Source organism: Pleurodeles waltl, chromosome 12 (assembly GCF_031143425.1).
Source record: "Pleurodeles waltl isolate 20211129_DDA chromosome 12, aPleWal1.hap1.20221129, whole genome shotgun sequence".
NCBI classification, from domain to species: domain Eukaryota; kingdom Metazoa; phylum Chordata; class Amphibia; order Caudata; family Salamandridae; genus Pleurodeles; species Pleurodeles waltl.
Window position 1 is genome coordinate 656,742,317 of NC_090451.1, and position 26,089 is coordinate 656,768,405.

The 26,089-nt window shown below is 45.1% G+C and overlaps 1 protein-coding gene and 1 long non-coding RNA gene across 12 annotated transcripts in view; one reads left to right on the forward strand and one right to left on the reverse strand.

Annotated features, from left to right (window-relative positions):
- The window catches only part of LOC138268585 (uncharacterized), a 331,134-nt gene that overhangs the window by 191,136 nt on the left and 113,909 nt on the right, over positions 1 to 26,089 (forward strand). The window lies entirely within an intron of this gene.
- The window catches only part of PBXIP1 (PBX homeobox interacting protein 1), a 113,376-nt gene that overhangs the window by 43,411 nt on the left and 43,876 nt on the right, over positions 1 to 26,089 (reverse strand). For 4 of the 10 annotated variants that reach the window (XM_069218368.1, XM_069218363.1, XM_069218364.1 and 1 more), the window contains exons 4-11: positions 23,232 to 23,323; positions 21,474 to 21,639; positions 17,334 to 17,426; positions 12,672 to 12,869; positions 11,777 to 11,800; positions 10,210 to 10,298; positions 3,487 to 3,612; positions 229 to 1,748 (exon numbers count right to left, since the gene is read on the reverse strand). In XM_069218368.1, the coding sequence (XP_069074469.1) occupies positions 229 to 1,748; positions 3,487 to 3,612; positions 10,210 to 10,298; positions 11,777 to 11,800; positions 12,672 to 12,869; positions 17,334 to 17,426; positions 21,474 to 21,639; positions 23,232 to 23,323 (2,308 nt within the window). The remainder of the gene's footprint in view (positions 1 to 228; positions 1,749 to 3,486; positions 3,613 to 10,209; positions 10,299 to 11,776; positions 11,801 to 12,671; positions 12,870 to 17,333; positions 17,427 to 21,473; positions 21,640 to 23,231; positions 23,324 to 26,089) is intronic. The other 6 variants (XM_069218370.1, XM_069218367.1, XM_069218373.1 and 3 more) reach the window with 3 other exon arrangements.

A 26,089-nucleotide genomic window follows, 5' to 3' on the forward strand; every position in this document is an offset into this window, starting at 1 on the left:
TGGTAACATATGGTCTCTGGTTTTACCACGGATTGTTAAACAGTATTGCTTTTATAACCCTTTGTACTAGAGCAATGATTTTTTTTTGCAAGAGTAAAAGTTGTTTGGGAGATTTGTTCAGTTGGAATGTTCAGATCTTATTTTATTACAATTGGAACCACTTTGGAAGAAAGTTTGATACTCTGGTGTGAAACAACAAAACATAAGCTTTAGAAAGTTTCTACCCACCTCTTTTTTATGGCCGCATCACCAAAGTAATGTTTGAAGACGTGTTTGTCGAAGTCATCCACAGCATCATCGTCACCCTTCTCCTTGGCGGCAATGTCCTCCAGGTAGTCCTCAACATCATTCACGAAGTCCCGGAAGCGCATCTTGTCGTGCATGAAGATGTCACTTTCAAAGAACTTGCCCAAGAACTGGTCAAGCTCTGGCAGGTACTTTGCTAACTCTTGTAGTTCCAGATACTCCCGCAGCAGCTGTGTGAACTCTTGCTTATCCACAGGCGCCAGCTCAACATTAAAGAGGTCCATGCCATCTTTACGAGCGCAGTCCTTCACACCGGAGCACCCCTCAGGGACTCTGTACTGGTGATCTGACAACTTCTTCCAAAATTTATTGTGATCATGGTGCCTGTGTTCTTTCTTTCCATGCTCCACAGGCTTCTGCCTCTGAGGCCTGTTCTGCTGGGACTCTCCTTCCTTCTCTTGAGTACCATCAAGGGACGCATGGTGTTCCTTATGATGGTGGAGACCATCCCCCGGCCTCTCTTGGTGACGCTGGTCCTCCCGTCTCTTTTCCATACCACTGTGATGGTGGTCAGCAGCTCCCTCCCTCCAGGTCCCAACACGGTCTCTCCACTTTCCTTCCTTCACAATGCCCTTCCATTCATTCTTCCTCCCAACAAACTCAGAGGACTTGTGCTCTTGTGGATCATTATCATCCTGCAGATGGTGTCTCTTGTGCATCGACTCATCCTCGGACACTGAATGGGCATGTTTCTTATGCTTGCCTTCCTTCCAGTCCTTTGCTGCCTCCTTCCATTTGTCCTTTCTGTCACTCCGCATGAAGGCCTGCGTTGATTCCTTCAGAGGAGAGGAAGTGGAGCCGAAAGATTGTGTCGATCTTTGTGGTTTCCCTTCTGGAGATGCTGAGGTGTTGGGAGAAGCATCAGTCTCATTTAGTTGGCTTCTACCTTTCTTCACGAAGCTGGATTTTTCCCGTCGTCGTTCTTGGTCTTTTACATAGTTCTTCTCCCAGGTCTCTGACCTCTGCAGCTCTGACTTCAGCTTGCTTCCTATGCCTACCAAGCTCTCCCGGAGCTGCAGAACCGCCGGATCAAGCTCCAAAGCGGGTTCATCGCTGGTCAGGTTCTCCAGATCCTGCCGTATGGAGCCCAGCAGTGTTCGTTGCTTGTCCAGCTCCTGCCGGAGCATTTGAGCCTCTGCTACCAGCATCTCCTTCTGTGCCAAGAACCCCTCAATCTTCAGGGCCTCTGCATCACGTTGCGCCTTCAATTTAGTGTTCTCTGCAGCGATACTTGCTGGGTCCAGGCCTTGCTTCTCCCAGACTTGTACCTTCTCCTTCAATGCCTCAAGCTCCTCCCGCACAGAGAGATGTGTCGTCTCTTCTTGCAGCAGGGACTCTTTCAGCCTCAAGTTCTCATCAAGAAGGTTTTGCTGCTGGTAACCTACTGATATCTTCTCACCTTCGCTCTTATTTAGTAGGGCCTGCAACTCTTCTTTTTGAGCCTAAAAAAAAGACAAGGAACTTGCTTAATATGTGTTATTTGTCAATTTGGCAGTAGCTTGACGATACAGAGTTCAGTTCTCAAGTTTGATGTTTTTATGTTATATTTAATATTTAATGTGATTCCCACACTTCCTGGCTGCCACTTGGGAGCATTTTCAACAAGAGAGAATAGCAAACAGCTCTATTTTTAGTTTAATTAATACTATTTGTGGTGTTTTTAATTATGTGAATTGCGTTCTGGCAGGAAGGTCCAGACTAGAGGATAGGACAGGTGAGACTCATTTAGCATCTCGAAGTATGTGACCCTGGGATGAAGGGAACAGGGGTGTTCGGTGTGCAAGGTCAGCAGATGTCTTCATGTCAAAAGACACACAATATGCAGGCTCACTCTTTCTTTTACATACCAATGAAGTCTGTACATTCAGAACAATTAGTTCAACTGAGGTGGACCAAAGCTGCAGCTCCAAGAATGCAGGTTTATTAAATGAAAGCATAGGACTGGGACATTGTTTTCATAAGGATATGGAGTCATCTGGTAACCATAAGATGGCACAATTACCTGTCTCTTCTACCGGGGTAAAAGCTGTTTCTCTGGAAAGCAAGATGAACCGGTCACATCAGAAGGAAAGTCGAAGGTGAAATGTGGAGAGGGGGGTGATGAGGCACTGCTGTTGAATTAGCAGTTACCTATAGATCCACCTACGTGCTTTGGTGATAACGACTGACGGGCCTTGGAGATTGAGGGGATGACTGGGTTTTGAATTTTCAGGATTTGGGGACCTGAATTACCTTTGCACCCATGCACCACAGTTGTGGGTGACCATGTAAAAGGCACCTGCTATAGAGACGAGTGGGGGAGACCAGCATGCAAATGAAATGTTTATAAACCTTGGGGTCCAAGAAGGTACCTGCTGCTCGGCCTGCACTCACTGAGAGAGTCTTTAAGCCTGGAGGCCCTTAGCTCGGTTTTCATACACAATAGAGGTTTTTAAGCCTTGGTGTATGGAGGGATAGGTGCAGCCTGGACTTCATGCACAACCAGACTATAATCTCTGGGGTAGGGCTGTGGGGAGTTCCGTGTGTATGGCCTGCAAGCACGAGGAGTGTCTGGTATATTAGCCGAAGAACAGCTCATTTTGTATAGACCATAAGGATCCATAACACAGAGGACGGTGTAGCGGAGGACCTACATACACAAGCATGTTTGAGCCTTTTTGGGTGTAGGGACCTCCCTAATACATGCTTCCAAGCTCCATGAGGGTCTTTAAGTGGGGGGAGCCACAGATCAATCTGCATACATTATAAAGGTCTTACAGACTGGAAGTACGGCAGGTGTACGTACTGCTTGGCCTTCATGCACAACCGGACTCCATAAGCTCTGGGTTATGGCTGTTGGGGGAGGGCCTCTAATGCTTGGTCTTCAAACACTATGAGAGTCTGGTATATAAGCTGGGGAGGTAGTTCAGTCTGCATGCAGCATAAGGGTCCTTAACTCTGTGGACGGTGAGCGGTGTAGCTGCTGTTTGGTCTGCATACACAGTGAGGAACTTTAGGCCTTACGACATGAGGGTCTACTTGTGACTCTGCCTACAACTGCAGTGAAAGTCTTTAAGCTTAAGGGCTGTAGTTCAGTCTGCACAAACCATGAAGGTCTTTAAATCTTGTAGGTGGAGGGTGGTGCCAGCATTTTGGCATGCATGCATAATGTAGACCTTAAAGCCAAGGGTAAGGTGGTACCTGCAGCTCGGCCTGCATCCGTCGGATATCCTGGTTCTCTTTGGCTAATCGATCTAAGACTTCGCTCATCGCCTGCAGAGGTTTAGGGTCCCCCGTCACACCTTCCAAGTGCTCTTTCATCCAGTCCTGTTCAAGGAAATAATATATGTAATTCCCTTACTTGAACATTGATATATCTAACATCACAAAAAAGCCGGTTGATGCCAAAGTGAAAAGTTCCATTATTACTTAACCAAAAAGATAATAATTGTATTAAAGTCATAAGCATGAAAGTCTGAGCAGGGCCCACTTGGATTTAAATATGTAGCCTATGTAGGTTACACTCAAATCTCTCCCACAAGTAAATTAAAAAAAAAAATTGCTTAATGTCATCGCTACTGTGTCATTTTGTAGGTGCACGCATGCATGATGATCTATTGAGTGCATGTGTGTGCCTACAAAACGACACAGGCGCTATTTATTGTAAATTTACCATTCCAAGGTAGTGGATGCCATTTGGAATGATAAATAAGTAAATTAAATTGGACTTTGGCAAAGTGCATTTTGTAAAGTACAGCAGCCCAGCAGCAACAGCAGTTGCTGGTCCACCAAAAATGTTTTTAAAAAAGTAAAGCACCTCAAAGGATGGGGCAAATGAGGAGCAGGGTTAGGAGAAAGCAGCAGGGAGTGGAGTGGGGAGCAAGGCAGCTAAAGAGGCGTTTAAGTCTGGGCCCTAGGAAGCAGAAAATTGTGAGAGGAAGAAACAAATTAAACTTCTCAGGACAACCAGAAATAGATGAACTTGAATTAGAAAGTCACAAGGTAATAATACAGATCGCTTCCTTTGCATTTCGAGCTGCCAAGGAGAGAGGAGTGGTTGGGGAAGGGCTTAGACACATATTCTTCAAAGGTTCAGGGGGCGCATGTTCTTGAATGCTGGACACTTTTCTTAAACCCTGGACACTTTTCTTGAAAGCAACAGCTGCGAGGCTGCTGGGCAGGAAGCAGGGCAGATGTCTGCTGTCAGATGTCTGTCTGCACCTTCTCCTGCCTCAGAAGTAACAGTACTTTCCATTTTGCAAGGAGAAGGTCTGGTACTGAAGAAAAGGAAAATGAGACGCTCCAGTAATAGGAACCGGCTAGGACTCACCAATTTAAAGCACTGTTAATCAGCAAGTCCTGGTGTTTCGCTTACATTCTGGGACTATTTGGTTTCTTTGCTATTACGAGTACACGACTAAATGACACACGAAAAAACAACAATGTGGCTGAGTCAGCAACTCACAACTGACACTAGATAAGTTGCAGTCTGGTGTACTCTAGTTTTGAGTCTCTCTTTTAAAGGGGCCAAGCAGGTAAAAGAAAATATATCCTGTTGTCCCCAGCCCTGATCCACCAGCCAAGATTTCAGTATCCCCCTTCGGCGATGTCGGATTGGATTCCTAGGCCTAAGGTAACATTATTCACTGAATGACCCCTTTAAGGAGCTATGCCAAGATTTATATGCATGAGAATACATAATTTTAATGGTCTGACTTAACAGTGCAGCTGTTGCCAGACAATTATGTAAGCAACACCAAAAAGGGGCTTTAGCTCCGCCCACATGTTGGGAGCCAGGAGTACATGTATTGATGGGCAGAAGATGTGTGCTTCCACAAAAAAAAGTGATTGCCTCCACACAGCTGGGATTTTGAGTATTTATCCAGCTGCGAGTTCGAACGTTCAGGGACACGCACAACATTGGAATGCTATTAAAGTGTCTTAGATAACTAGGTATGTTATGTTGTTGTTCTCTGGCAGGAGCACAGATGGGTGGGCAGTAACTGACCCATACGAATTTTTAAGTCCGGCTTGAGGGTGCAACTCTCCTGTGATCATTTAACCTACAACAACATTATTCTACGTTCCTTTGCTTCCACACAAATACATATCCATTCCCAAGCTATTCACTTCTAATGCTTCACATTACCATATAACTTTCCTTTAAAGCCAAACCTATTGGCATTGCCAGTCCTTGTTAAATTGTGATGACAATGTGGCTTTGGCTGATGTGAATATTCTGACCACTGCTGATAGGGTTACAAATTATTATGTAAAGGTTTTTGAGAATAAACATTGGTGGGTAACAACCCCTGACATCAATACAACAGTATTAAAGTAAGAGAGATGTACATTTTGGAAATAATGTGAACCTTTGGAAATTATAAAGGGTGCATTTTATTACATCCCTCTGCTATGCCGTACCAGGCACGGTATAAACATATATATATCGTTTGTAGTCCCTTCGTACAGCGGACAGGTTAATCCAAACTGCTATGCTATGCCCCTCTGAACTGGAGCACAAAAAAACTCATACTGCCGTCAGCCATGTTGGGCATCAGCAGTGAGGTGCAGCTGACTTATGTTTCGCTGCTTGTTGCAGTGGCTTTTGAATGACTCTGCCCTCTAGTGGCTTTGCTATGGCGAAGGTGCATCGCCCCCCTGGCCAAGAGCCAGCAGATGAAAAATAAAACAATAGTTGCACTATTGTTTTAGTTTTCATCTGCTGGCTCAGCCAGCAGTACAGGGAGGGGCGGGCATGGCAACGGGAGGTGAGAGGAGGAATGGAGTGCATGTAAGTGCGCATGTGGGTTTGGTCGGCCATCTCAGGCTGGCCAAACACGCATGAGCATTTAGGTTTCTCCAGCCTGGGCTGGAGAAACTGCACACATCCCAGGGAACTGCCTGAGCATCAGTGACTGCAGCTCAGACCAATCCGGACACTGCTTTCATGCTATAGATAGCATGAAAGCAGCACCAGGATTGCTTGGGAGCCTGTGCTGGTGTCCAAGCGAATGTTGGGACACCACATGAAGGGAAGAGACACCACATGGAGGGAAGAGGAGTGAGGCGGCAGAAGACAGAGACAGCGATAAGGTAAGTTGATTTATCCCCCCCCCTTCGTCTCTGTCCTCTTCCGCTCACCCCTCCCCTTGAGATTTGCAGTTGCTGCCGCTGCTCTAGTTGTTATAAGCAGGCACTACCATCACATCTACAACCTGGCAACCTGTAAAATGTGCTTGATTAGTATCTGCAATTAGCACAAATTATCAAGCTAGATTGTTAGTCATACCTCAAAATAAAATCAATAGCTCGCAGGCAGACAGCCAGAATACCTTATTAACAGGGACCCAATATTGTGTCAGTATATCAGTCAGTTGTCAAGCGCTCACCATTTAAATCATCACTGCCCCTCATGTTAAATTCTGATTTATGCAGAGACGATATGTACTTTAGTGTATGCAACATCATATGAAAACCATTGTATTTAGTGCATTTAGATTGCGGGTCAATCAACATTTAATTCTTGCATGTGTACATTGGTGTACAGGTGGCCTTCATGGTTACCCTAACAAGTGGTGAATATAAATCGGGTTAAGGGCAGTGCTTAATTTGGGAAATAAATAAAACAATATTGGGAGCCCATGCCTTTCTTCCACCACCCTAAACATCCTGTCCCTTTTACTCACCCTCCCAGGTTTTTTTACATTCTGCTTTTTCTCTTTATCACTGTTTTCCTATTGTTCGCTTTGTCCTTCAATCACCTCTTGCTGTCCTTCCCTTTCTTGCTCTGGGCCAAAGTTTGACCTTGGAAAATAAGACCAGGTCCCCAATAGTGAGTAACAGTGCTCACCACCTGCAACCACCAGCACAAATTAAGCACCAGATTTCACTGGTCCTGCCAAGCGTCTTGCCGGCAATGCTGTATGGATGCAGATACAGGTGAGGGTGCGTGGCACGATTGCTATTCTTATACTGTTATTTAAAACACAGTAGCTGGTGTCATATTTAGTAGCCACTGGTAGCTGCTGGTACACGCTTTCATCAGCAGAGCAAAGTGTCCATATGCTGGTGAACCAACCCTGGCTCATTAAAGGACATAATTCCTCAAGGACAATGCTGGGGTCTTATCGTGATGGGTCGATTAAAACTCTGTGGCCCTGTTTTCTGGAAAGAAATCTCCTCGGTCTCTACAATTAGAAAATTGGTTGACACTGTGTTAGTGGCCCTACATCATTCTAAAGGTTTGATAAATTCTCTTGACTAAGATATGTACTTCACATTGAATGACTCTTCCAAATGTTCTGCTCCTTTTCAAGCCTCAATCGTTCCAAGCAAGCACTGTAAGTTTGGCGACATCCACTCTGTCTTTTTGACAAAAGCTCAGTATTCTCATTTCACTTGAGGTCTCCAACCAGTTAATATTCCTAGGTACAACAGATGAAATCATTCAAAGACCTTTGTACCATTCCTTCAGCATCAGCAACTATGGGGAAAACACTCCCATGAAATGATTTCATCCTTCTGTATTCAACCAACCATTCCCTCACACACCTCAAGTAAAGCTGTTATTGTTCTAAAGTCACTTGGAGACCCTTTTGAACATAAAAGGAGCAGGAACCCAGGAGCCTTCAGTGTGCCTCGCATACCAATTTAGAATCACCTACCAACAAGCACAGAATCGTGAGACTGGAGAAACAACTCTGCCCAATGAACACAGGTTGACACTGAAGTGAGCAGCCATCTTGGTGCTTGTCCAAAGCTAGTTCCACAGTCCCCTTTCTATTTCCAGGACCACAAGATGGCAACATACACCGCTTGGAACAGGGTTTGCTGCCCTTCCTCAACAATTTTACGTCTCACCTTACTGAGGGGAGCAAAAAGGACAATAAAAGGATCTTACCCATCACTGTTTCTGTATTAGGCATGTATTATATATGCATTCCAGGTCTTCTATTTTAAGTAGTAATTATTGAGCTTTGTTTGTTGTACAATGAGTTCAAGGTTAGCTGCACACATATACATAAAGAATATAAGGCAGCACAGATCAGCAAAGAACTCCACCAAGAAGAATAAAGGGACTGCAAGGATAGACCCATGGGACCCAAGGAGCCTCCAATATATCCACAGACAGTTAAAATCCAGTTCAACTGAAGAGCTGACCTGGTGATGTCTTGTCTAAGGCATCTTGTTGTGGGCCATAACTTGGCAAACCAGGCGCTGGAAGTAGCACTGTATCTGAATGCTAATTTAGGGTGGAATGCTAATGTAGTATAACTCAGTCCACTTCTGGCTACCTTCTGGATCACTTACAAGTGAAACCAAACATTCAGTTTAATGCTTATTCCGCAGAAAAGCTGTGGATATCCTTTATTGATAACCACATTATTAACTAACTGTGTTTTTCCCTCACAGGAGGGAAGTGTTTAGGTGTTAGCAAAGTTATAGCGTGACCAGGCATCCGGATTTGCCAGGACAGTCCAGTTTTTTCACCAGCTGGCTCAGCTAACTTTGCTAACTTTGGATCATGTCCTAGTTGCAATGACTATCACTCCTGCATGTTTGACGATGGAAGGCAATGTTGTTGCAGAGAGAGATATTGTTGCAGAGTCTCCTGATACGTATGAGCAACATAGTTTTAACTCCCAGATCTCTGGTACATCTGATGCCACTGTTCAGCCTACCCTTGAAAACAGCATAGAGCTGCGTACATGCAGCAACTTTACTTCTCATATTATTTTACCCATTATGATATTCCTTGCACAAATATTCCCTTACTATGTACTTACATATCTATTTATTACTCTAGTCCTACTGTACTAGAGAAAAAATAAATAAAATGAAATCTATAAATACAATTAAAAAATTACATTAAAAATAAATAAATAATATAAATGTTACTCTCTCATAAGCTTTACTCTCTCCCCATCACCCTATGTCTCTAGCAATCTATCCTCCATCTCCAGTCTGACTCATCCCATCCCATTCTACTACTTTGATCTCCAAAATAACCCTGCCTAAGCTCTTCCCTCCTCTACCGCATCTAGCTCACCTCAAACCTCAGTTTACTACAATGATCTCCCAAACAACCCTACTAAATTCTCCCTTATTTATCTCACCTTTGACTCATCCAAAACCCCTTCTGCTACTATGATCTCCCTAACCCTTTCCACAGACTCCTCCCTCCTCCATCCCTCCTTTACTCATCCCAAGCCTCATCCTATTACTATAAACTCCCAATTAACACTTCTGGATTCTTCCCTCCTCCATCCCTCCTTTACTCATCCCAAGCCTCATCCTATTACTATAAACTCCCAATTAACACTTCTGGATTCTTCCCTCCTCCATCCCTCCTTTACTCATCCCAAGCCTCATCCTATTACTATAAACTCCCAATTAACACTTCTGGATTCTTCCCTCCTCTATCCCTCCGTTACTCTAGTCAATCCAACTGACAAACTCACATATCCTTTGCTCAAATTAACTCATACTAATACTGTACTCATATTTCCCTATACTAATCCACCACTAATTCCTCTTGGGTTCCGGAGTAGTGTGCTACTCATTGAAAAGCACTTTGACACCTTGTTAGGGGTAGTAAGCGCTATATAAATACAATTACAGTTATAGTTTTTAGACAGGGGCAACTGAAAACAGCGCGAGGCACATTTTTATGCTTTCCAGAGTTGGACCAGTAAGCATCTGTTATCAGTAAGAAATTTAATAAACAGGTATGATATGGATTTTAAAAAACTGCAACGTATTTTTTCGCTTAGTGCCTCGTTTTGTGTATTTCTGTGTTGACGAGAGCTGTCATTCGGTGCACTCATTTGATGTAAAATTGTGCTCCTTTTTCTATTTTCGTGAAGTGTCCCGGTTTTTAGTTTTCAAAATGTGGTTGCCCTAGAAAGTTACGAAGTTTACCTGCCCACTGCTTACTTTGATATCAGCTACGCTCTGCGATGGCTGCTGTTCTCCAAGGACACCACGGCGCTCCAGGGGCTCCAGCACACCTGTGAACAAAGAAGGAATTTACTACCCCATGTGTCTGAGGATGAACTTGATCTCCTTGGATAGACAACTGGTTAGTGACTGCTTTAAGCACAGCTTCATTCCATGCATCTAGCGGATCATCAGTCAATGCTGCACAAGGAATGACCGTCTGCCTGGACACTGCTTCCTTGTCACTTCAAGAAACCTGTGTCATCTCATATCCTCGAACTCTGCCCAGACCTCTTCCATCACTGGATACTTTTACATCTCAGACCTCCTCCCGTCACACAACCCGACAGCTCCCTCCAGAACTACACACAGTTCTGCAAGTGTGGCAGCCAGAACTTGACATAATATTCTAGATGTGGCCTCTAAAACTGGACACACTACTCCAGAAGTGGTCTTTAGAGCTAGAGACAACAGTGCAGGACTGACTGCATTATGCTCCAGATGGGACCCGCAGAGATAGACAAAGTATTCCAGCATCTGCCTCCTGGACTGCAAAATAAGCCGCAAACGGCCTCTTCAGTGGTGTGTAACAGTGATGCATGATGATGAGTGGGAGGTATGAGATCTTGGATTTCACGTGCCCTAATGACGCAAGAGTAATTTTTATAAATATGTCACTCATTCAATTACCTACTTTAAGACACAAATAAATTCTGGGGTGAACTGCTGTGTGGAGTTTAGGCCTTAAATGTCACTAAACAGGAAGGGAAAATCCATACTGGACGACCGCATCATGGTTAAACAATGTTACAAAATACTCAGGTGTTTTTTGCGCCAGTGCAAATAACATTTCTGGGTGCTACTTTTTGGTGACTTAAGCGCATGCACTTACTTGAAATATCTCTACGGTAATGCATGTTTGCATACAGCGTAACTGGGGAACACAGGGCAGTACTGCACTAAAACAAGTGTGCTCCAAGTGGCATTTGTGTTCTTTAAAAGGCGCAATTTTAATGACAGACTCTCCCCAAATATTAGTGGGACTTGGCATTGACTTTCCACGGGACACAGCTTTACTTGCCAAGCCTCACTATAAGCAGGGCAACTGGAATTATATAATTTTATGACAAGGATTTTTTTTTTGCATAATTAAGCATTTGTACTCGAAGCCACATAATCCACCATTTGCAGCATAATTCACATATTATGCCAAAAAAATATTTTCGACTTAAACAGATCAAAAGTTAGTGGAAACAAATCACCAAACATGGAAGTGTGCAGTGGCACACCGTCTGCAAAGAATATTCCTGCATCATTTAAGTGTTAAAATGGTACTAAAGATGTGAAACGTTAGTCCAAGAAGTATTATGTTAAAATGAAAAAGGTAAATAATGCTCAAAAAACGTGCTGGGTCACACCTCACAGACTGCCTTTTATTTTCACATAAACTAATCATCTCTGCAGCATAATTTAGTCCTCCACTGCTGCATAGTTCCAGTGACCCTGGCTGTAAGTCAGTGAATGACAAGAAATTCAAACAGCTACTCACCATCCTCTGCATCAAAGCCAGTGCCTGGAAAGAAGAAAGTTCACAAATGAATATTCCACCCTTTTGAGTTGAAGACACGAATATTATGGATGTGTCTGTGTGCTTTGTGTACAGTGTGCAAGCTGATTCTGTAGTGTGTCTCCTGGATATCTGTGCAGCCTATGAATGTGGTCTCCTTTCCATGGTGTGTGCCTGTGAAGTTTGTGTCAATGACCAATAGTTCTGTTTTTTCTTGCAGGAGTCTATAAAATGTGTGTAATTTTAAGGACACCTATGCTGCACGAGGCAGAAACTGTACACTCTGTGCAGCCTTAGGGACCCCTTTGCTATACGAGGCCTGAGCCTGTACGATCGGTGTAACCCCAAGAATAACTCAGCTGCCTGAGCCTGTTACATTGGTGTAAACTTATATGTCTGCTAAATGAGGTCTGCGTCTGGAGGATCTGTGTACCCAAGGGTAGCTCTGCTGGTGGAGGTCAGAGAGATTGTAGTCCCTTGTGGAACCGGAGATGGCTCTACTGTATGAGGCCTGAGTCTGTAAGATTGGCGTGACCCAAGAGATAGCTCTGCTGCTCACTGCTTGAACGTATGTCACCTGTAACCTGAGGGGATAACTTTCTCAGCAGGAGCCACAACCAGTACAATACGGAAATGTTCTGCTGTCTAAAGGTTGTAATGGGAGGGCTAGCTCTAATGTCTGGCCCTCTAACAGCTAAATAACCTGAGGGGCAGGTCTGCCCTCTTATGTGAGAGCCAGTTCCTGATCTGCAGGCTTTAATCCTCAAGTTTCACTTGGTGCTCATTCTACAGACCAGTAATGTTGTTTTCTTATATAATATACTCATTCGCTATTATCAGTATGTCTTCATGCGGCAGACCTGCGTTAGCCACTTACCTGAAACCACAAGAAGCCCAAGTCCAACAAGCGCCAAAGCTGCCACGATGCACTTGTTTAGGGTCAACCAGGTCTCTCCCTCGGCTTGCGCCCCCTCGCCAGGGTTCACGACACTGGCTGCGGGCCGCACCTCTCGCACTTGTCTCTTCCGTAGCCCCTCCACGTCATCCTCGCTGCTCGAGCAGCTCACGTCCTCATCTGTAAGACCAGAAACAAAATGGAAGCAACGTCAGAAAATAAAGTCCTGCTCCAATGGAGAAGGCTAGTGAAGCCGGCGTGGAGTAATGTGCCAGGGAAAGTCCGACCACACGAAGTGGGGCCCAGAATTTGGGGAGCTACCGATCTCACCACATGCACCCACCTCCAAACTACTTGACTCAACTTCAAATATAAACCACAAAAAAACTGAAAAATAACCAATTCAAAGGTAAGTGCCTCCCGGCCCTCAGAGTCCAACTACCACATCATCTATCCAGTGCAGTTAGTTAAAGTTTTTTTTAGAAGCCTAACAGTGACGCTGCCAGTGGGCGGCAAAATTCCTAAGGTGCCCAAATTTTAATTCATCCTTATATCTGTCGCTTCAACCGCCCCACACTTCCTGTCTCTTTATCTCAATCTCGTAGGCTTTCTCCCCCCTTTGTCACTGTTTTGCTATGTATTTCTCTCTCTCTTTTTTTTCCATTCAGCCCCCTCTCTTTGAGTCGAACTCAGAAGATGAAAAATAAATTCTGCTCCACAAAAAAGTCCGCTTGTCCCCACCGGCACAATTTATGCCTTGTATGTTTCATGGGATTAAAACTCTATGAAGACTTTGTTGCCTTCGGAGCAAGATCTGGATGTCCTATCAATACTCCTTGTAAGCTGATGGCCACACTGCAAGATGGATACCGTTCAATATGCCACGCAAGGACTCCCATTCTGAAAGAGGAGTGACTCGTTCCAGCGAATACAGCGAGGCATAGAAAAATGTAATACAATAAATTAATCTAGAGGGAAAACTTTGACTAAATAACGTATTGAGGATACTATTGAGTCTTGCTTTGATCATTCAATTTGATCAACATGACACACAAAATAGTGGGTCACGTGTTGCCCTAGGTCAACACAGACCCAAGGGCCACTCCTTACCCCGGCTGAGGAGTCATTGCTACTCCATCCCAAGAAGCGTCTGCTGTCTATGTTCAGATCTGAGCAGTCACACCACAACATTTGTGGGTAACTTCCATTTTTTGTGGCTCCGTTCCAATGTCCTGAACACCACCAACATTGAGTGGACATCCCTGTCATTTGATTACTCATTTTTGGTATCAATGTAACTTTCTGTATTCCAAATTTCTATGACACTCAAACACCGTGACCAATCAGAACAAATCACATGTTAAAAATACCGCCTCTGGTTATTGGATTACCGTCTCCCATCGCACTAGACAGCTGGCATGCCCCTTTCCGTCAAGGACAGTCCAGTCATTCCCACGTGCTGCTCTACAGTAACGTCCGTAAAATGTAAGTATGCAAGATAATAATATGCCAGATTTGTCCAAAATTCTAGATAACTGCAAACAACATTTTTTTAATTATTTATCAATCTTATTTATAGTGTTTCGGAAGGCACTGCTGGGACTTCATGTGATTACTTCCAAGTCCCACACTAATTTCGCAGTGCTCGCTGTGTCCTCTTGCCAACTTCTGAACTGCCCCGGTCATCACTGCCCTGATAGTCTTACGAACATCCTGTTCTCTGTCTTAAATGTCTGCCTACGGGACCCACAACCCATCTGTCGTCTAATACTGATACATCACAGTGCAGACAGCAAATAAAAAAACAATGCACACTTAACTTTAAAGATCTTTCTTATGAAAATCTTTAAAAATAAAACAAATGATTGTCCAACAGACCAGGGAATTTGTACAGCACATCACTGCAGGCCAAGCACCAATACCTAGCTAACGGGTGTCAATATCTCCTGCTGTGGAAGTCATTGAAGGTGCTCGACTGCAGGGTAAATGGCTCCTCATGGCTTCAGAGGGGAGTAGGAGAATATTACGAGGGATTAAGGCCGGCGGTGCCGTTAAAAGAAAGGCGTGTGCCTGAAATGGAGGGCAGGACAGGAATTGAAGCCTTAAGCACAGGAAAGAGAATTGCATGCTGGGAAATGCAGGAGTTGGTCTAGCATGCAGTTCTGAAAACACCCCAGCAAAAAGGAGGTGGCTATTGGGTTGTTAGCGCTATACATGAGAAACTATGATGAGGAGCTACATTGAGGGATGAGATGCGGAGAAGTCGCCGATGGAGATCCGACTCCTTACCCTGAATAACCCATTAGACCACACTGTGTGATCCTCGGCAAACCGGTCTAATTTTTCTGTTCCCTGATGCACGAGAAAAATTAGGAGTTTCTGCAAATAGGATAAGACCATCTATGTTGGGGCAGGAGGTAGTCCAGGATGTAGACGGGGAAGGAAGCCCGGGCTGCAGGCCTGTGTGTGACAGGCTCCTTCCCAGCCCCACCGGCCGTTGTGATCCATCAGCCATGTGAAAGGATTTCCAGACCCAGGCTGGATCAGAAATCTCTGATGGCAGACTGACCCTAGCTGATATGAAGGAAGCTGAGCACACACAAAGGGCACCGGTGTGGGGCAGGGGAACAAGTTGGAGCCCAGACCATTGTTAATCGAAACATCAGGACCTTTGGTAGAAGCAGAGAATGCGAGCTCAAGGTGCAGAATACATGGCCCAGATGGTTTTCAGGAAGTTGCAGATATGCACAGCAACAATAAAGATGGTCCCCACTGGCATACACAAGCACACACAATTATGAAAAGGCACACCAAGCTTGCAAAAATACACCCAAGCATGCAGGAGCACTCCAAAGCAAGTACGCGCGCAGATGTGCATGCACAGCAAGCATGCAGACATACACCCAAGAATGCAGACACACACCCAAGCATGCAGACAGACACCCAAGCATGCAGAGGCTCTCTGATTCAGAAATAAACAGGCCTGCATACAAGCCCATGCAAGCGCACACGAAGAACCCTCTACAAGTGCACTCAAGCAGGCACAGAAACATACATGGAGGCACACCGTACACAAGTACAAGTAGTGTTTGCAAGGATACAAGCAGAGACAGAAGACCATACGTTCAGGTCAAAGTGAACTTGCAAACCATACACAAGTGGATATGAATTCACACAAACACTTATGTAAACACAAGTGGACACACACACAATTACAAACATGTGCGCAAGACTACACGCTAAGACAACATGGCACACAAACAATCACACACGAGTGAACTAGTGCAAATGCACAACAAAGCACACAGGGGCACATGCGCTAGGACACACAAGTACAGACAGACAGAAACCAAGACACACAATCACACCCTACAAGCCTACTCAAGCACACATGAGCCAACTCTCTCACTGAATGCCTCCCATAAGAAAGCGTTCTCAATGCAGAAGTCAGTATGATTGACAGCTCGACCAGTGGCTGCAGGGAGAGCTACCTAACGAATAAATGGCAGGCTTACCCGGAGCTTTAAATGGGGGGAAAAAACTGGGTGGTCTCCCAAAGGGGCGTGGTCAGTGCAGTTAAGGGCGTGGCTGAAATACATAAACTAAAATCTGTCTTTAGCATAGTGTGCCGCCCGGCTGGAATTTCGCTGTTCCTTTCTGTCATTGCATTCAGATATAGAACACGACAAGCAGACGTTACTCCTAAAACAAGCCAGAACTATTGGCTTTGACAATGTTTGTGAGTTGCATAAGATAAATAAATACCAACAATGACTTTGGTGCATATAATATTGAAAATTCTTCAATTCTGAAATGACGAGACTGAAATAAGTATAAGGAGCCTTTTTGGTTACACCAAGGCCGCGAAGAGTGGTACTGCTGCCGATTTAAGATTTTTTTTTTCTCACTCCGAGGGCAAAAATGGAGAATCCCGACAGGGCCTCGTCTCAGCACCTGGTTTTCTAGAACCACAGGTGGTGAGCACCGACAGGACCCGCCCCTCTTAAATCCCAGGTCTGACCAAGAGTACTCGCATTACGCTCCCTGCCACAGCCTCTGGTCATACTTCCGGGCCCTAAGTATGCATGCCCAAGACTATCTAGCCGTGATGCTGGCATCTGCCACTCTAGCCCCGGAAACATCAGTCCGGGCACGCACCCCCACCACCCACAAGCTTCTGCATACCCATCTGCTGGGCGGGAAACGGGACGCGGCTCCGGCAGCAGTTCGATGCTGGCATTCACGTCCCTCCTCAGGGTTTTGTTTTCCATTAAGGGGGTGTCAGAGGGAGGCCGTTCCAGCTGATATGGCAGAGGTAAAAAGAAGGACTTTGCAGGTCAAAGTTTGAAAAAATAACTCATATGCTGAAAGTAATTCGCCTGGCTCTGTCTTGGCACTAGGATTTGCCCCCTCTCCACTGCAAAGTCTCTCTGGTCGGTGAGTTCCTAGTGAACATTATTTTCAATTCCAGATGTGTCTAATTCTATCTACACTATTTCTTCCGGTTCCGTTTTGCCCTGAGCCTCTGAAGCTACCGGTGCGGGTGGAAGACAAACCAAACACAAACAGATACGAGTACACACAGTCACACGTACAAGCAGACACACTCGTGCAGGCAGGCAGTGAAGAGGGGCATGCAGGCACCTGATCTGCCAGCCAGAGTCTGTCCCCAGCTCCTCGTGCTGCCCAAGGAGAGCCCCCCTGGTACACTCTGCACCAGATGCCTCAAGCACGTCTCTTAAAAAAACAAAAGCGACAAAAAGAAAGAAACAAGTTAAAAAAGGTGCCAACTGGGCAAGCAATGTAAGTGCCCAGCCAGCCTGTCTCTGGTTGCCAGGGGTTTAAGGCTGCCAGCCGTGGCCTGGAGTTTGAGGATGGAGGTCAGGGGGCGCTGGACATTAACATCTGGAGCTTTAGTGACGGGTGAGGTGTTGTGATGAGAAAAACAAACATTTGGAAGATTATGTTCATGCTCGTTTTATTTTGATTTATTTAAAAAATGAGTGTCACGGACTGCTAAACCTGCAAACACTGCCCGTGTCCGGGAGATATCGCCATTCCGGGCACGTCGTGGGAAGGATTTTACAGCAACGGCGACAAATCTCTCTCTCTGAAACAAAGAGGCCTGGTCTCCCTGGAAGGAGAAAGATGGGTCTTGCAGAGCTAAGTCAGCGATTTCTAGAACTTCTAGTTCCCAACCCTTCCCCTCTCACCCCATCCTTCAACCCACCATTGGCAGCCCTCATTTATAGGCTTGGCAGAATAACTGCAGCTTTCAGAGTGAAAATCACGTTTCGGCCGGGAGGGGGCACAATTTGATTTAAATTCATCCTGGATTGTGCATTAGGGCGCTATGTGTAAAATACAAACTTTATGGAGCATTTTTAACCACATTCAGACCCATCTGGGACAAATGTGGCAATTCCGGGCTAGTGCGCGCATCAGCTCAGGACCTCGACTATATGGCCATTAGAGATCTGCATTAATGGAGGTTCAAATTATGTGGTAGGGTTGAATAAAATAGGCCTGAAGAAAGGCAAATGATGTGGCAGTATTATTTCAACATTTACTCATTTTAACCTCCGTTAACACTGGGTAAAGGGTTCTCCTAATTGTCACCAGTTTAAACCCTCACTGCAGCAGTCGGAAACCGAGAAGTGACCGGTACCCTTTTCAAAGGCGACCTTTTCCTTCACTTGCGCGAGAAACTTTTTTTTTTTTTTTAGTTGAAACTGACAAATTATACATCAGATTGTAGATTATCTGGTAAATTAGATAAATCCATATTTATGTGGAAAAAGCAGCAACCGCAGCATCTCATTACTGCACTGGCCCTGTCAATAGCGGGTAAATGGGGGACATTCTTTATAGTTCAGGGAAGGTTACGCTTTCTGGGCTACAGAGAGGCGATGCTCCCTACAGCCTCCTGGGTTGGTCTCTACCTGACCCTGGGCTCTGACTCTTTTATAGCTGGGTTAAAAATCTGGTCCCTGCACGGACGGAAAGGGATGGCAAATACATGCCAAGTGGGCGCAAGTGAATGGACCAGCCTGCTAAATTAACTGACCAGTAGCGCAGCAAGGATGCCAGGGGCCCTAGTGCATGCAACGAAAATGACCCATTTGACTGTTGTCGGGGTAGCAAAATACAGCAATCATCATGCTTCAATGAGCCACTTAGGTCCCCGGTGCCACAGCACCCGCTGCACAAATGGAAGCTACGCCCCGTATAACTGGCTCAGCAGAAACTGTTACACCATTAATTTAGGGATGCTACTTGGTGGTAACTGTTGCTGCAGTCACAGGCTTAGGGCCCACGAGGATGCTTGGTATAGGTCATGTATGATGCACAGCAGAACACAGACTGAGGGCATCGCTGGGAAACAGCAAGTCACATGTTAGACAACGTCTGCCTCTGAAAGACTTCTAGGGCTGGAGCAGGGTTACTCGCATGCCAAGAGCTCAGATTGTTATGGGTGAGCTGAACAGTAATAAATAGATAGGGAGCTTTGTTTGGTCATTAAAAAATAATCACAAAAGCACATACAATATGTTAAAAATGCAATAAGTATGTGTGCATAATAAAACACATAAGACAATCCATCAATACATATAATTCCAGAATTTCATACATTTTTAAGGGCAAACAACAGAATTCCATCCTATTTTAAAAGATAAGCAGATTTCTGTGCCGCAACACATATTTTAGAAAGGAGCACACAAAAACACACTAGAGGGGACTAGAGGTTTTGCAGTTAGCCTTCACTCTTCAAAACAGGAATGAAAAAAAATATTTTGGTGTGTGTACTATACAATTTACAAAGAAGAGTAACATGTGTAATAAAATTTGCAAAGAATTGTCACGGTGACATATCATGATGGTTGCAGAATCAAAATGGCCCAGAGGGAAATATAAGTGGCTTCTGATAGACCCGAGCCTAAATCTAGTCAGTAAGATCCTGTCCCAAGTGTTAAATATCTTATACAAATACGGCTGCAGACCCATAGTGGTTCGTATCATAAAATATGCACCATCAGTTGGTTTAATTAATTCCACTGTCTCCAAGTTCCTCCTGCTGTAAGGGCCAGAAAGTTCATTTTCAGCCAACATTTCTCTTTCATGCTTAAATCTTTAGGATTTAAAAAGATTGAAGATCTACCTATGTAGGTGCAGACCTGTTTAATATGGGAGAGCCGTGGGATCCGAAGACCCAGGTCGTAAGAGAGGGAGTCGTCAATACCCTCCTGTTGATCGTAGCATGCGGATTACACCAGATCGAACAACGTAACAATACAGAGACCAAACTAATATAATCCTCAACAAGGACAAGTCCCACCTCCTCCTGAATAGCAATGGGACAGCTGACTGGGAGGCCTAAAATGCACCAGCAAACCCTAATTTTATTAGCCCGTAAAGCCCTCGCTTTTTTTATAACCCCCAGACTCCTGACCCATAAGTTAGTAGTGTTAAGCACCTTTTCTGGTATACCGCTAGGAGTGGGGCGATATGTTTCCTTCCAACGGAGGATGTCAAATTAAACAAAAACCCAACAGCATTAGAAAATCTCTGTATTCTCTTGTCCATACAGAGCTGTCATGAGCCCTGCAAGTCAAAAGTTACTCCCAAATAAAGGAACTTGTGAGTTTTTGAAATTGCTTTGCCCTGGATGGCTAGGCAATGGAACTTAAGATTTCTCAGGCCGCCAGCCAGGACAGAAGTTTTCGTAGAATTGGTTTCTAGATTTAGCTGGCCCAAGAAATCAACAAGGTACCAGCAAAGGTAAAGCCCATTCTAGGTTCTTGCTAACAGCACAGCATCAACTGCATATAATATTACAGGTACTGCCTTGTTCTTAGCCTTGGGCATATATATGTCCTCTTTAAAGAAAACTGCTTCTAGTCTATTAATATACGATAAAAATAGCACAGGACTAAGCAAGCAACTGTACCGAACCCCCAGGATAGTCAAAAGACTCCGTATATTCAGCACCAGCCTGTATCTAACAGAGGTTCGAGGTCAGGGTGCTAGGCACATAATACCCATCTCAACCACCTAAGATCTAACAATACCCATCTCAACCACCTAAGATTCTAAAATTTCCCACTGCTTTGATCTAACAGTACTGTCAAAAGCATTGGAAAGATCCATGAAGGCTAGGTAAATGGAACATTTGGCGATCATATACTTGCCAACCAGCAGGTGTAAAGTAAGATACTGTTCCATCATACCTAAGCCAGCCCCGAGACCATACTACACCCTAGAAATGACCTGGTTGTTAGTCATCAATCTTGCTAGCCAATCAAGACCCATGGTGTCCACAATTTTCACAGCAGAATCCAAAACAAGTCAGCCACATTTGCTGTACACCAAACCAATCTTCTCCCATTGTTTCTGGTAGAGATATTCCCCACTCCCACCCTTAGTCTGTTTTTTCTCTCGACAGGTCTCCGCAAAGTGATGGACCGGGAATTATGATTACTAAAGATGTAGGGCTGAATAAGCCTGTCGATTATCTGGTTCAATAAATGCCTTGTAATAAAGATATAGTTGATAATTGTGGCACAGACCACCAAAAGTAAAGGTGGCAACAAAAGAACAGCAGGGAACAACCATCTCTATGACGTTGCAGAGATCACATTTCACCCAATGGGAGTTGAGCACTTGGCCCCTGTGATCCATCTATTCATCCAACCCCAAACATATTAGCATATAACAGTAGTAACTGCAGGAAAAGGGGTGCACACTGTGGCCGAGGTGCCTGGGGAGATCTAGGGAGATGCTCACCTGCTTTCCTGGCGAGAGAGGGAGCCTTGATGTCTGGTTCTCTGGAGCCGAGACGCTCTTCTGGGGGGATTTCCAGGTGTGCGCTCTTCTGCATGGAGCCTGCGGACACCACATCTTCTGGGGACTGGGCAGGGTGAGGTCCAGGGACTTCTGGCTCCTTGGCATCCTTAGAATGAGACATAGAGAGAGAGAGAGTGAATATGACAGGACAAGAGAGAGAGGGAGATAGAGAATACATATAAGCATTCGAGGCATGCTAGTTCCAGGCAAGAGAAAAAAAAAGCCCAAAAAACTATGACTCCCACATGCGGGGAGAAAATGTTTTATTGGTCTGGGTCATTTGTATTTTCTTTTTCTCAGGCAAACCCCATATATCAGAGAGGTTTCAGGAAGGGAGAACAGAGATGGATCTGGTAGAAATGTTGAGAACAGATGGCGTGGAAGAGCTCTGTAGAGATGGTACAAGTGATATTTGTAGATACTGAGAAAGCCTATGACATGAGCTGTGGTCTGTAGACAGGCATTGCTCTTACAATATGCTCTACAATTTCTATTTATGGCCTTTCACATCATTATCAGCCTATTTATGTTCTATTACATAAAGATTCCCTAACAGGGATTGGACTGTTACATCTCAGACACAATTTATTAGGGCCCTGATGTAGATACGATACTGGTGGACGGATTAGTTCATCACAACAGTGACGGATATCCTGTTCACCAAAATCTAAATCCCATAGGAAATATTGGGATTTAGATTTCGGCAGACGGGATATCCGTCACAGTTGTGACGGATAAACCCCTCCGCTAAACTATAAGTTAGGCCCTAAATCTTATAGACTAGATAACACAGGCATACAGAAGATACCATTGGATAGGAAAGGGTTTGGTAGAAACTGGAAGGATGAACGTCATGGTGAAAAATGAAGACACAAGCGTGTGGTAGGCTTTTGAGATTTATTAAAAATGCTGGTGCATTAGGAATTGAGGATATTAGCAAGAGTAAATTGCAAAGCCAAGAGGCACTTTTTTTGAAAGGGGCGATTATGGGACATTTGATGCCACAATGCAGTGATTCAAACCTGTGACCTTTAAGATCAGGACTTTGTAAATGACCCCAAGGCAGCACCAAGAGGATGTGTAAATGGCAGCCAGAAGAATGGAGCACAAGATGATGTCAGGATGCAAGACTGATCATCTGACCAAGGCTGACGGGCTTATGTTTCGCATTATGCATGTGAAACCTTATGTGAATACTGAATTTTGTGCTATATGAAATGTCCATAATGTGAAATTTCAAGTTTTGTGGGCAACTTATTTAAGCATAAAATGCCTCTCAAGAGCAGTAAAACTTCACCCAAGTGACATCTTCTCCTCAAATTAGTCTTTTGCCTTGCATGACTTTTGTGAGGTACGTTCTTGGATGCAGTTTTGATACAATGTACCGGCTAAACACCTTTCATGTAATTCGGCGAAATTTGCACAAAACTACATGTATTTCATGACATTCATTTATATGAATTATGCAGACCCTGTTGAGTGCTTGAGCGGTGGCAAAGCATCATTTTGACTGACATTGGTTTTCATATTTTGGATCACTAGTGAACATGGTGGGCATCCGTAGCTTAGTTCTTGAGCAAAGAACCTACCCGGAAGCCCAGGGCGCTGGAGGAGACGCTTCTCTCTGAACCTTCATATTTTGGATTACTAGTAAACATGGTGGGCATCCGTAACTTAGTTCTTGAGCACAGAACCTACCTGGAAGCCCAGGGTGCTGGAAGAGACGCTGCTCTCGGAACCTTCTACTGCTCCATGAGACTGCACCGGGTCTTGAGAGTGCACCGGCTCCGCTGGGAAGAGAAAGAGCAATTCATGGTCAAGAAAAAGAGGGGAACAAGTGGAGCACAACGGTTCAGAGAAAAAGACAGGGATAAAGAGCGAATTAGGCCCAAAGAGAAAGAGGAAGACATAATAAGAAAGAGATGGAAAGAAGGCAAACAGCTACAAGGAGGGGGGCAAATCTAGACAGAGAGTCAAAACATGGGCAGACAGAAAGACAGAAGCAGTCTTTTCCAAAATACAAGCTGTAGGCTCGGAAGCAAATTCTATGTCAGGACCGGAGGCGAGTATTATGCTTTCTTTCTTCATTTTATTATGACAGCAGCCATAACCAGAGCAAACCACAACTCCTATGAACATCAGGGATAGAGTTAATAAAAAACGAGTCCATTAATCAGGATGCCCCAAGTGTATATAGGTCCCCGTCAGTCTGGATCCTTCGTCTTTCTTTGCTGCTCCTCGCAGCCGCCAGATAAGTGCTGGGCTCTTGTCCACCTTTTTAGGCTTGAGCCTGCATCGCATGCGCTTGCGTTTCGCTTGCGAGACGCTTTTGGAGTCAGAAAAGGGCTTGGAGCTCCACGTCAGTGTCTTTCACTGGCTTGTGGGCTTGCTTGTAAAAATCTGCTTGCTTTCATTAGTGGAAGGCATGGATATGTCATGCCTTTTCTGGTGGTTAGCCCTCCTCGAGCGCAGCGACAAAGTACTGAAAACATGCGAGGCTCGCTGTTTTCCATCCGGTTTGTGGACTATTTTTTACCTTTGTTCGCAGCACGATCTCGCTTGGCAGAAGTCGAGCGCTTTCCATGACATCGACCCTGTTACATAGTTAATTGTCCTTTTGCCAGTTATGTAGATAATTGCACTTTTACTGATAGGTTTCACTACGAGTTAACTGTAGCAGCGCGATCGCGCTCTTTTTCTTCCATTTAATGTGGCAAGAAAAGTCCGGTTGGGCGTTTACAACTGCTAATAGCTCTAACTCGGAGAAATGTGAGACCTGTTGCATAACAAATGCTTGTTTCTTCTGTATGATGGCAAGTTTGTTAAATTTCTCATTGACATTGCTGTCAAATATTGTTCTTTCCCTTCACAGAATTGTTTTAGCTTCCAGCAGAAGTGTGCCTGCTTCTATGCAGTGGTCCAGTCTCTTGGAGGCGTGTTGGGGCTGTGTGGTGTGGTCCTCCGACCCCTTGGGGGCGCCTGTACGTCTCTACAGAGACTCACTTTCCCGCTGTAGCCGCAATCTCTCCGCATGCCTTTCAGTTGATTATCGGATCAGCGCACAGAGAGACGCCGCAGGCCAGCCTACCATTTGCCCTATCAGCCTGGAGTAAGATGCCCCGTATTGGGGTCGGTATTTGCCAGTGAGGACCTCCTGCATTTCTGCTACTTCGTGCATGTGCGCATCAATTACGCCCCATTCTGGGTCTGTGTTAGGGGTCAGTGACTCCCAGCTCCTTTAAGTTACGCCCCAGCCGAGGTCTGTATTTGAGGCCTGTGGCCTTGTATTTGGTGCGCAGTACCGCTTTTGATTAGGGGACACCACCCAGGCCTCCTTCTGCGTCAGTTGGACAGGCTTGCCTGCCTTCCACCTTTTCTCTTGCGCTGTAAAATTAGAGCAGACGTGTTCCCCCACACAACCTGGTGCCCCTGACCCCCCATATTGTAGGTCTGCTGTTACATACAAAAGCCCTACAAATGCAGGAAATTCACGATTCCTATTTTGAGGAGAAAGCTGTTACCTCCCCACTGACGAGCATTTTTATGATATCATGGATGCCTCCATCCATAAGGCTGACTCAGAAGCCATGGCACTACTGGAATTCAAACTGAGGAAACTCGCAATGCCTTAAACCCCTCGACCCGTGGGCAGACCCAAAGGGGCTTATCCCCTTCAGCCTTCGGGCATAAAAAACACCTTTACGCTAAAGGAAGCGCACACAGGTGTCCATCTTGATGCCTTTGCCTGTCTTAAGCACGTTTCTTGATCAGGCTGCCATCGAACTGGCAAGCACCCCCATCTGCCTGACCAGAGCTCGCATTTTACCCCTCTTCGCTCCTCGGATGCTGGCGATTCTCCAGCCTCCAACGGCAATCTGGAGCCTGACAAGCCCTGGCGTCCACACTCTGACCCCCCTCTCCATCTGATGACGTTAAGCCTTCTACACCTCCTGACTCAGATATATTGGATTCAGATCAACTCCTCCACCCACACTCTTCTGATTGGGTTCCTGCTGACAAGGTGGCCACCTATGTGATTGAAAGATTGAGGTCCGTAACCGCCTTAGAGCAGAGTGTCCCCACCGATCCCTAGCAGACGAAATGGTCTGGTCTTCGGAAATCGATCCAGGTATGACAACCTTTCTGTCAAGATATATTCTGGACCCCCAAAAAAGGAATTGACAGATCCTGGCATTCCTGCCCAGACAAGCTCCTGAACTTGGTAGGTGGATTAAACAAAATTCTGGATATGGTGGAGGATGCCAAGGCCTCCAGTTCACTGATATCCCCCAAACTCCTTTCTGGCTGGGCACAAAGGACTATAATTTTCCTTGGCAATGCCAACTGAGCCATCTCTACAGAACAGAGAAGGTCTCTCTTGAATAAAATAGACCCTAAACTAGGGGAGGTGGCCACCTCAGAGGTAGGCTCGAGGTTCCAGAGGGGGTCCCTGTAGCAGACATCAACAAGGAGTCTCTCCTGGTGAAGGTAATCCCTTTCTCCAACGTGAAGCTGGGGGGCAGTTCCTTCACAATTGGCAATCCCTGACCTTCGAC